Source organism: Phoenix dactylifera, chromosome 2 (assembly GCF_051530095.1).
Source record: "Phoenix dactylifera cultivar Ajwa chromosome 2, Ajwa_hap1_PhDact_Kaust_v1.1, whole genome shotgun sequence".
Lineage (NCBI taxonomy): Eukaryota > Viridiplantae > Streptophyta > Magnoliopsida > Arecales > Arecaceae > Phoenix > Phoenix dactylifera.
In genome coordinates, this window is record NC_143191.1 from 38854501 (window position 1) to 38866651 (window position 12151).

The window sequence follows — 12151 nt, forward strand, 5'->3', positions numbered from 1 at the left end:
GTCCCTCCAGGCCCGTCCTCCTCACTGAAGTATCCAAGAAGAGCAGGAGGTCCTTAGGCCCTGTTTGGGGAGCTTTTGGAGGGCCAAAAAGCACTTTCTGGCCCTCCAAAAGTACTTTTAGGTAAAAAAATGTGTTTGGTAAAATTTCTAAGAAGCTGTTTCAGCTTTTGCGGGAAGCTGAAAATAGCTTTTTGGCAGAAGCTCAATTTTGGAGCTTTCCGAAAACGCTGTTTTCAGCTTTGTCGGGAAGCTGTATTTTTGACCAAAATACCCCCATTTAAAAGTTTCTTTTTCCTCCCAAAAATCTCAATCGCACCGCCTCTTTCTCTCTTACCATCCCCCTCTCTCTCTCTCTCCCTCTCTATCTCCTTCTCCTCAATGCCGCCGAAAAAGAAAAAAAAGAAAAATAAATAAATAAATAAATATGTATATAAATGAACGAATAAATAAATAAATAAAATAATAAATAAATATATTTCAATGAAATAAAATAATAAATAAATAAATAAATAAAAAATATTAGTAATTATTTAACCAATTTTTTCACCTAGTTAGAAAATTTGTTAGAGAAATAAATGGTCATCAAAAGAGTAAAAAATTAATTTATACTAATAATTATAATATTTTATACATTTATTATTGTATTATACTATAAATATAATATACTATAATATTATGTTATGTTAAATAATTTAATATTATATTAAATTATTATCCTATAGTATACAATGTTATAGTACTATATTATAATAATATTATGTTACATTACATTAATATTATACTATATCATATATTTATGTATTAATATATATTATATTTTATTATGCACTATTGTATAATACTAGTAATGTCCTTTATGATCATTTTGTCATACAAAAGTACTTTCTCAGTTGTTTACCAAATAAATGTTAAAGTGCCATAGCAATTTAGAAATGTAGTTACCAAACAGCAAACAGCTTTTTATAACAGCTCTACTTCCAACAGCTCTACTGCCAACAGCTCCTCCAAATAGGGCCTTAGTCGATGACCACCCCAGCCGTGGATCATAGGGCCCCCAAGCACATCCCCAGATCTGGGCGGCCCTCGGGCATCCAAACATGGCATGAAAGATGGACTCTTCCACCTCCAGGGACGTTGGACACTCGAAGGGGACATGTACCCCATGCCGAACCAGCGTACCTCTGGTGGGCCATCTTTCAAACAAACATAGTCACTCATGGATGGATGCGCAACCTCCAGATCCAGCTTCCCTCAATCTGTCGGGTCGGAACCCTCCTAACCACCTGGGCTAAGTCCCGAGCCCTCACCTCCGAACTTTCCGTCGTGCTCCACACACTCCTATCTGCCGCCCCCATAGATGAAATCGGTATAGAGAGGATGCGCTCGGCTAGCTGCTCCCCGAAGGCCTGTCGAATAAGATCCTCGTCCCATGCCTGCCCCCTCTCCCGGGGTAAGTAAATCATAAAGTCTGCACCCCTCCAGACAGTCGACATCAATCATGGTGGGCCAGCTGTGAAGCGGGACCTCAGAGAACCAGTTGTCCTCCAAAATGTTAATACCCTGACTATCCCCAATCTTCCATCTGATCTCCGGCAGAACCACCGGGGCACGGGCGCAGATCTCTCTCCAGACAAAAAAGCTGCAACCACTAGTACGGAATATAGATGCGTCAGCTGGATCCCCGTACTTAGCCCGTATCAGGGCACCCCAAAGGCTGCTCAGCTACAAGAGAAATATGGCTGCTACTTTGATCGCGAGCACCTCCCGTCTCTCAAGCAGGGAGTGAATCCCCAAACCTTCACTCCTGGTTGATTGGCAGACCGTCTTCCAGGCCAAAAGATGAACTCCACTCCTGCCCCCCTAGCGCCCCCACAGGAAGCTCCTGAATTGTCTCTCCATACACCGCAATGCAGCTAATGGCACCATGGTATGGGACAACAAATAAACATGGATCGAGCTCAGGATTGAACGTATCGAGATGACTCTCTCCGCATGGAGAGAGCACTGGCCTGCCATCCCTCCAGTTTGCGCAACCCTTAATAAAAGAAAAAACCTAATTCTATTCTATCTAAAAGCTAAAGAGCACTTCTAGAAAAAAAATTCCAATTTCTAGCCGGTGAGAATTAAATTTTTCCATATCTCATATAGATTTTTTCTCATGAAATGTGGAAACCTTATTTCCATGATAAAGCTACTTCTCTATCTCTCTCATTTGAAAATTCCAACCAAATATGAGGTATTTTTCTATTTTTTAGTTGACTACACTTTTCCTCTCCTCTTCCCATGAACCAAACGAGTGGCAAAGTAGTGTTTGGTAGGGTAACTATTTCCTTCTCTCTTCTATTGGTTTAATGGCTTCGCTAATTTGATTTGCTAGCCAACTAATTAAAGATATAAATTTTCTACTTTTCATTATCTTTTTAATTTTGTTTGTTTTTATAATGATCATTGTCATCATTATCATTATTGTTGTTGTCATTATTATTCTGGTAAGAACCGTTTAAACATATAAATTTTTCACCTTTCATTATCTTCTTAATTTTGTTTGTTTTTATAATGATCATTGTAATCATCATCATTATTGTTGTTGTCATTATTATTATAGTAAAAACTATTTAAAGATATAAATTTTTCACCTTTCATTATATTCTTAATTTTGTTTGTTTTCATAATGATCATTGTAATTATCATCATTATTGTTGTTGTCATTATTATTATGGTAAGAACTGTTTAAAGATATAAAGTTTCCACTTTTCATGATCTTCTTAATTTTGTTTGCTTTTGTAATGATCATTGTCATTGCCATCATCATTGTTGTTGCCATTATTATTATGGTAAGAACTGTTTAAACATATAAATTGTCTACTTTTCATTATCTTCTTAATTTTGTTTGTTTTCATAATGATCATTGTCATCATCATCGTTATTGTTGTTGTCATTATTATTATGGCAAGATTTACATTTCTTACTCATGAGTTTTATATAATTAACTCAAACTTTCAAGACAAAAGCTATTTTTGGCAATAATATATTGATATAATTAACTATCCATAACTATGATATAAAATAAAGATAAAAATAAATAACGTAATTGATAAGTAAGCATATTATTTCTTAAACTAACAAAAATATCATACCGCATTCATTATAATATTATACCACTTGTTATTAAAAGGATTGCTGTGTATTATATGCTAGTAAATGACCATTGTGCGATACATAATAAGAAAAGGGATAGAAATTAATATACATCATTAAATGATATTAGTAGAAAAATAAATGATATTGTAACGTCATAGTATTCGGGTCAAGAGTTTTGGGAAGCAATCACTCTTCCCTTGAATTTGCACCATATAAGGAAAAAAAAAAATCAGTGTATATGACCATATAACAATTAATTTCATTTTTTTTTGGGCACTATATAACAATTTTCTTATTAGGATAGAGGACGTGTACAATGAACCAGATCTCTATAAAATGGACGGGCTCTCATTCATTTTTATGGGCTGAGTATACTCTCGAGGAACTTTGTACAACTTGTCACGTACCACTAAACCAAGGATAGCATGGTGATGGAGCTGATAATTTTGTTTTTATATTTTATCTCGATTCCAATATCGCTTAAACAAGTCGCGTCTTTGTTCGTTTGTCTCTTTTTTGATATAATCTCTGTATATATTTGTAGGGAGTTGCAAACGTTTTCCTGGTTCTCGTTTTTGCTTCACTTGCTATTGGGGTCTTGTCAGGTCCAACTTACAACGTTACAGGCTACGGAGCCAAAGGAGATGGCAGAACGGATGACACCCAGGTAGAACTTCTAATCTCTCCCTGTCTCTCTCTCTCTCTCTCAACACGTGCAAACACGAAATGATTTAGATGTGTGAAGGATGCACGTAGTTCAAGACAGAATATGACAAACGACCCTATATAGAAGAAAATCTTGGAGCGTTTTCTTGTCTCTAGGTGACATGCATGGAGACCAATGTGATTTTGCTGACGTGAACTCTTTTAGCTGCTCGCTCGGCTTGTTGATAGCATGACAGCAGCATATGTTTCACAGTGGCAAAAAGGTTCCTACGTTCATCAGACCATTTTTGGTCGTCTGTTTCGCAACTTGCAAGGATGCATCTTCTCATCCACCTAAGTGCAAAATAAGCTATATATGGCAAGATTAGCTAACATCGCCACACGTACCGTCCATCCAAAAAACCATAATTTAGTTAACGAATGCGCTACATGATATAATATGGATAATGTATTCATGGTATCTCTTACCAAGCAGGCATTCATGGCTGCATGGAATGCGGCATGCACGGATTCTAAAGCTGGGACGTCCGTCCTTGTACCTGCGGGGAAGACATTCTTGCTAAGTGCAGTGTCCTTCAAGGGGCCTTGCAAATCTTCTATCCATGTACAGGTACTATTTCTTGCATTAGTTATGAAATTATCGATTAAAAGTATGTAGTATTGCTAATATATCTAATGTATACGTACAATATGCCGGACTGAAGAGATGGGTTGATGAAATGGGGAGGTTTGAAGGTAGAGCATAACTATGCAGGCTGCTCGATTTCCTTATTTCTAGATTTTGAAAATAATGAGAAGAAGTCACATTTTAGATGGTTCGAATTTAAGAATTTGAGGATGGGGGAACCAATGTTTCGATTGCTTTCGGTCTTTATAATTTCTTAAATTTAACAGCCCTAAGAAAATAGGTTTGAATTGTCCTTTATGTGCGCTAATATTGCATCGGTAATTAGCAAACCTCTCCCCCATGTATTGCACCAAATATTGTAAGTTAGACCAATCCCCCATGCCATGTGGCAGAAGAATTATTTATGGACATGAAACATGTGTGCTTAGTATTGCTCCAATGTTCTTAGTTCTCAACTATTGGAAAATAATTACAAGTTGGATATGATGTTTGGTATCTAGACATGTCCTCATTTTAAGACAATAGATTTGTTGGGGCCTAAGAAGATATGCGACTGACTTATAATCCTCTATTATAGAGTTGGAAATATAGTTTCTAATTAGAATTTTTCTTTACAAGGCACTGCATATATAAGACTGCCTTGTTTGATAGCCATCCATCTTTTGATAGAGTGCACCGAGTGCTATATAGCATTTTGCGGTGTAAATTGTGCATCGTAGGAGATTCGTGCTCTAAAAAAAAATTCGGAAATGACTTTGGCAGGTGTACTGATGAATTTCTAATATATTTGTTTGGGACCTGGAATGTAGATTGATGGAACTATCTTGGCACCCAATAAAACTTGGATATTAAACAAAGTACACTGGATCAACTTTATGTTCATTAAGGGTCTAACCATCGCTGGATCGGGCGTGATTGATGGTCAAGGCGCCATTTGGTGGCATTGTATAGCTCAGAAGGTTGTCATTTTCTCTCCTCACTTGAATATATTTCACTTCAAAATTCCACTACTTTTGTTCGACAATCAATTGTGCTCATTGTTTCTTTTTGTTCCTTTTCTATCGCAGCAATGTGCAACAGCGCCCATGGTGAGTGCTGTTAACTTCCTACAAATAAACATGTATGCATGGCATATAATGGTAGCTATATATGATTCCTGGAATTTTGCTTTGGAGATTATATTATTAGCCATTTAACTAATCTCTGTGTTTCCAATGGCCAAATCAATTTTTATGTCAAAAACATTGAACATTTCATTCCTACAACTGTTACTGGTAATTTATTTAACATCTATATATATTCTTCGTAGAATCATTTTCTTTTGATGACTTCTTAAACACAATTATGGCAACAGTTATATTGGTTGATCTGTTGGTCAAAGTATATTCTGTTTATTACTAACATGTCATTGCCAAGACTTTCTTTTACCTTAGATAGTAGCCAAGACAATCATAAAACTTAAATGGATAATATTATTATGAAATATCTCAAGCATCTGGGCGAGCAATATCTCATTGTATATATGGAACCTCCATATATAACAACCCATAGAAGGAAGCATGAGATGCTGCTAGTCTTGATATGCCAAACCTACTTCTTGTGATGCATTCAGGTTTAAAGATTGATGCATCATGTTTGCAAAAGAATTCTGAGAATATCCGATAAATAGATGGTTGCCGCCGCTGCCGAGTCATAACAAAACCAAACGAAACAAAACAAGAACAGCTAGAGCTAGCATGTTCTCGGTGCTCGCATGAAGATGTGATTTGATATGAAGTTGTTATATTCATCAGGAGATGATAAAACTTGTTTTATGTAGGCCTTCAATATTGGAAATTGCATGCACGTCCAGCTGTCAGGCTTAAGTTTCAAGAACAGTCCCATGATGCATGTAACCGTACACGACACTGTTGGTGCCAATCTTACCAAGCTCCGCATATCAGCTCCTGCAGATAGTCCAAACACAGATGGCGTGCACATCGAAAGAAGCCAGGAGGTGCAAATCACTCATTCTACCATCGGTACAGGTAATCTCCTCTTCACTATAAATTACGACTGTTTGTTGCAAATAATACGATCTACAGAAACAATCTATATTAGAAACATCAGAAATTTTATACTCTAAGCTGGTGTCTGTTTTTCTATGACTACAGGAGATGATTGCATATCCATTGGAAGCGGCACTTACAACCTAAATGTCAGTTGGATAGACTGTGGTCCAGGCCATGGCATAAGGTTTGTTTTCGCCGCTTGTCGCAGCATTTCACATAGGCAACGTCATGGAGAGAAAATATGTGAAGAGACCATGAAAACCACCACTCATTTTGTTGATCGATGAAATGGGAAACAAAATGCTTATTGTAAAAACAAAATCCGAATCGGATGATCAGCATATTATAATATGGTTTTCAAAATGTAAATAAATTGAATAACTTATAAAATCGGAGGAAATTAAACACTGTTTGTCTGAGCTTTTATATCAAAACACTATGCTTATGCCTTTGCAATGTCATGACAACTATGAATCGGGACGTGCCTCGGCGATCATACATTTGTGCTTAGTAATCGGAAGTTCTAGGTTTGAATCTTGAATGATGCATCTCCAAATATCTGCAATCTTGCTAGGTAACTGCAGCATGGAATATAGGTCTCTCTATCTTTTGTTGAAAATTCTGAAAAATAAGTGATGGCATGTTGAACCTGACTGTATCATCCTGACATGTCTTAACTCTTTTTGAGAGCATGTCTTAACTAACGAGCCTCGTTTTCTTGCTTGTTTCTAGTATTGGAAGCTTGGGTAGAAATGGCTCCATAGCACAAGTGGAGCAAATTCATGTTTCCTCCTGTAATTTCTACCAGACTACCAATGGTGCAAGAATAAAGACATGGCAGGTAAACTCTCAATGTGGATTTGTTCTCATAGTAAAAAATTAATAAGCATTGTGTATTTGCGGACTGGATCTCTCTGCTGAAGAGATGCCAATCATCTGAAATTAAGTGCAGTTGGTTCTTAGAATAGTACTTTTTGTCCTTCTACAATATTTGTACGAAAGTTTAGTTTTTCCCCCTACTAACTCAGTTCCTTCCTGCCAGGGTGGACGTGGTTATGCAAAAGGTATATCGTTTAAGAATCTCACTATGTTTTCGGCGAGGAGGCCCATAATAATAGATCAATATTATTGCGAGCATCGCAACAACTGTGCCAACAAGGTAAAACGTCCACCTTTTCAATAATGTAGCAATGCAGCAATCAATATGAACATGACATCACCTCCTGCTTGGTGAGTTGCAACGATGCCTTATTTTTGCATCGACCACACAGAAGAGCATGTATGAAGAAAAATAGTTAATGCAATGCATGTAGATGCTTCACATCTCAAGGTGTGCATGGGTGTAGCACTCCTTGCATCAAAATGATTGGAAAAAACAAGATAGTTGCAATGTAACTTCATATCTTGGTTTCTGGTGGCTGTACAAATTTTTCTAATTTATCACTTAGCTTGTTTTTCTTGGTTGCATTCGATGGTGATGAAGACGTCGGCCGTTCAAGTGAGCAATGTGCAGTTTGACGGAGTTGCAGGTTCATCAGCTGACAATGAAGCCATTGTTCTAAGGTGCAGCGAAAGCACAGCTTGCACAGGCATTACATTGGCGAATGTAAATATCACATCTGCAGACCCTGCAAGGCCAGCAACAGCCTTCTGCTTGAACGCACATGGAAAGACACGCGGTACGGTCATCCCTGCAGTCCCCTGTTTGGACGGGCGATGAAGTAACTGCTTCTTGGAAAACATCAATCACTTGTATCAACAGAGATCATGATTGACTGAAGGTCTCTATAATGCTATCCTACTCTGTAACTGCAGTAATGCAAATGATAAATGAAATAACTTTTGATGAAATTTAGCTAATCATTGAGTTAAAAGTTTCATTCGAAAAAATTAACATATGGAGTCCAAACGATCGAGACAAATTTGAATATTAGTTGGAATGTCAAATTAATATGAACTAGTCTCATCATGTCACGTATTGGGACTAGTTAGAACTCATCTTACCTTTTTCATGTCAAATATGAACTATTTTTGGCATGTTACATGTGTGGACTTGCTAGAACTTCGATGCTAAGTTTTCGTAAAATACGAGCTAGTCTCGACATGCAGAGTACCAGGATTGATTAGCTGGAACTTAGAGTGCCGAATATGTATGAGCTAGTCTCGGCACACAACATGCTAGGGCTAGTTGGCACTCATCAAAGAAATTTTTGTTTTTCTTTTATATGGAAAGTATATATATATTTTTTTTTGCAAAAATACACCTATAAATATGGCTCATTGCGTATTTGTTCCTCAACAATCAATATCCGCACATATATCCCTCATTTGCAATTACACCCCCCATTTAGATTTTTGACCAACAGTGTTAAAAATAATTATTTCAAGCATAAATACACACTTTTACCCTTATGCAGTGATATCCTTGAAAATTCTAATACTTTAACTAATATTGTGAAGATCTATGTTTTTCCAGAGTATGTCTGTAAATAGTGATTTTTGAAGGATAAATAATATAATAAGCTATATTTGCAAGGGTATGTTCCAAAAAAACTGAAAATATACATGTCTTGGCAAAAGCTTGCACAACTAGTTGAAACATCGCCAATGAGTTTTAGTTAAACAAATAATATTCTTTACATAGTGTAAGATATGAGCTGAAGTCGGCTGCCGACTTCAGTCCCGTTCTTCTTTTGGGAAGAGCCGGAACAGAGGATCGCAATGGCGATCCTCTCCGGGAAAAAACAGGGCAAGGGTGCCGCGGGTATCCCGCGGCACCCCCCCTCCGGTCAATCCGCAGCCAACCACGGCCGTGGATTTCGCTCGACCGCCGTGATTTTCGCGGCGGAGAGCCGTTACGAGGGGGTTGATAAAAACCCTCATTTTCTCCTCAATCGGTCACCTCCAAGCCCCCTCTTCTTCCTCTCCTCCCTATCCTCTCCCTCTCCTTCATCTGCTCCAGCTTCCCAAGTCGCCGGTGAGCCGCCTCGGCCATCCACCACCACCACCCGAGCCTCCCCTGTTTCTGGATCACTTCTCCTTCGGAAAGTGTTGTCGCCGCCGCCGCTTGCTATCGGATTGAGGCTCCCGCGGTCGAGATCTTCCTCCCACCGCCTCTGCCACCGCCGGTAAGCTCCCTCCAGCCTTTGAATCTAAGATCAATCATGTCATATTTTCTTTATTTTGGCCCCAAACCGAGATCATTCTCGGTTACTCTTTTGACGCCGGCCACCGCAGCGGCCACCGGCCGCCACCGCAGTCGGCCGGCCATCGACCGAGGGATGGCCTCCGGCCACCCAGGCCGGCCATCATGCCGGCCCTCTTCCTTCCCCCCAATGTTCCTTCTTCCTCCTCCCCCTTCCCTGTCCGTGGGGTTTTGGGGAGGAAGAAGGCCCCTACGAGCCGAACAGGGCCAAGCATGGGCCTTGTTCACCGGGGGCCTGACTTGGGCCCGGTTCACTGTGGGCCCAACTTGGGCCTGGTTAAAAAAAAAACCCAAAATCCGAAATCAGAAATCCAAAAATCCGAAACCCGACCCGAAACCTGGAACCTGTTTAGCCAATAAATGGAATTTTGCAATTAAGCCCTGATAGTATATTATTTCATAAAAAGGGTCTTCTGTAATTTATGATGGATCCCTATAAGAAAGATTTATTACGTAAAGGTCCTCAAATATGTTGTTTGGTTCCTTTACTCAAGTTTTATTATAGAACAGCATCCTGTAATTAAGTATTAGTCCCCGCAATAAATTTTATTGCATAAATGAACCAATTAGAAGCCAACCTTGGGGGCCCTATTAGGCCGAGTCTATGCGGGCCCATTGGGCCGTGTCCGATATGGGCCCTATCGGGCCATGCCCATTATGGGCCAATTCTGGGCCCTGTTGGGCCATGTACAATAGTATTATTATTATTTTTTAGTTCTGCTTAGCTCTAAAATTAACAAAGAATTAATTAAATTTAAACAGGTGAACCTGATCCGCCTATCTGAAGTAGGGGCTAAGCGAGAAGAGGTAAGTAACTTAATACTTCAAAGTACATTTTTCTAAAATAATTATTAGTGGAATAAATTTTGAAATATGTTTTGTATTTAGTAAAATGGGTCTGGCATATTAAATTTCATTTGATAATTATGTTATATGCTCTGAAATCCGTAGACTATGACTCGGCAATTTATGAAATCTGTTTCCATATATATATAGTCTCAGCATGGCTATGATCTGTTCTGCTCTGTTCTGGCCCCGCCATTGGAGATTATACGTTGGACCTGTCGACTTGTAATCTGTGAGGAACCAGTTTCGACACCGTGCCACCGGTGATTAAAATAGTGGTTTCTGGACACCGGTTGCCATCGGTGGGTAAATATAGTGGATTTGGCACTTTTGTGCTACACCGGCTGCCATCGGTGGATAAAAATAGTGGATTTGGCACTTTGTGCAACCATGCCACTGGGGTACGTGGCCGTAGCCTATTATGTTGAGATTATGATATCAGAGTTTTGTAAAAATGGTAATAAGTTTTGAAAAGAGAAAAATGATATTATTTGTGATTTATTCCCAGTCATTATTTTGCATTTTGATCTGATATGTTTTGACCCCACTCTGGGGTATTTTGTTGCTTACTGGGCTAGTGTAGCTCATTATTCTGTTTTCTCCATTTTTCAGATCCAGAGGTTTGATCTCACGGGATTGAGGAGTGCGTTAGATTTTCCGATGATTTTTCAGTTATTGGCATTTTAGTTAGTTTAGTTTGGACATTTGAATTATGTTAGCAAATGTTATTTTGGAATTTTATAAGATTGCTTTTGAATGACTTTAATTATTTATGTCAATTTTAAGCATCTGTGATTATCCTTAAATAAGTTTTGAACATCTGTGATTGCTCCGATATGATCTGCTGCCTTGCACGCTTGTGCGGCCCGCCGTGCGGGCGTGTGGCATCTGCCGCGCCTCGGGCTCGGGGCGTGACACATAGAGCGTGCCAAATTTTGGGATGGTTACGTACGTGATCTAGGAGGTTTACTAAATCTAGCCATTATGGGAAGGATTGGAGAAGGTCTAGTAGTGAGTTCGCCTATATTGGGAAGCCGAATTATGCACCAAACTTGCCTCGTCAAACTTACCAAAAGTCGTGTGGCTTGCCAAAGACTTTTGCCGACTTGGCGTGAAGCTTGTAATCTAGTGATTTAAAAATTGTTTGCTACTGAATCAAGAATCTTCAGGTAACTTTTCTTGACTTTATCTTTGTAAAGCAAAGTCTTTCAAACTTGCCGAGTGTAAGTAAAGTCAACGACTCTCGTGCTAAGTTTGTTACTCAAGGACCAATAAAAATTGTCATTAAACTAGGAAGTTGCAAATATTTTCCTCAAAGTAATCTTTACAGAAAATAGTTGAGTCTTGCTGGCCGTTTTAACCCATTCGCAGCCTTGTCCTCATGAAACTAGAGAAAGAATTGAGCAGACAAAGTGGGGCTGAGGAGAATAAAGAGGAGGAGGGCAATGTTTGAAGCCAGCTTTGTACCCTTGCATCGTCCTCCAAAGCACTGGTGCCTTCTTTTCTTCCCCTTTTCAAGAATTCTAGCTCTCCGGCCCGTTTTTTGCTTCCTTTCTTTAGTTGAACACTTCAAGAACCATCGGTTTTCCAATAATATGATCATAACTTTTACTT

The 12151-nt window shown here is 38.8% G+C and overlaps 1 protein-coding gene across 1 annotated transcript; it reads left to right on the forward strand.

Annotated features, from left to right (window-relative positions):
* Positions 1-4024: 4024 nt before the first annotated feature.
* LOC103705435 (putative polygalacturonase At3g15720) lies at positions 4025-8377 on the forward strand. The gene is made up of 6 exons (XM_089928128.1): positions 4025-4417; positions 6255-6462; positions 6589-6670; positions 7219-7327; positions 7529-7645; positions 7970-8377. Exons 1-6 carry the CDS (start codon positions 4247-4249, stop codon positions 8204-8206), a joined length of 924 nt encoding a protein of 307 aa, XP_089784254.1. The 5' UTR covers positions 4025-4246; the 3' UTR covers positions 8207-8377.
* The last annotated feature ends 3774 nt before the right edge of the window (positions 8378-12151 follow it).

Excerpts from the sequence above, each read along its gene's own strand:
- LOC103705435 (XM_089928128.1), top strand. The coding sequence starts at position 4,247 with ATGGATAATGTATTCATGGTATCTCTTACCAAGCAGGCATTCATGGCT. Across the intron at positions 6,671-7,218 it reads GGTCCAGGCCATGGCATAAG|TATTGGAAGCTTGGGTAGAA; the intron begins GTTTGTTTTCGC and ends GCTTGTTTCTAG. Across the intron at positions 7,646-7,969 it reads GCAACAACTGTGCCAACAAG|ACGTCGGCCGTTCAAGTGAG; the intron begins GTAAAACGTCCA and ends ATGGTGATGAAG.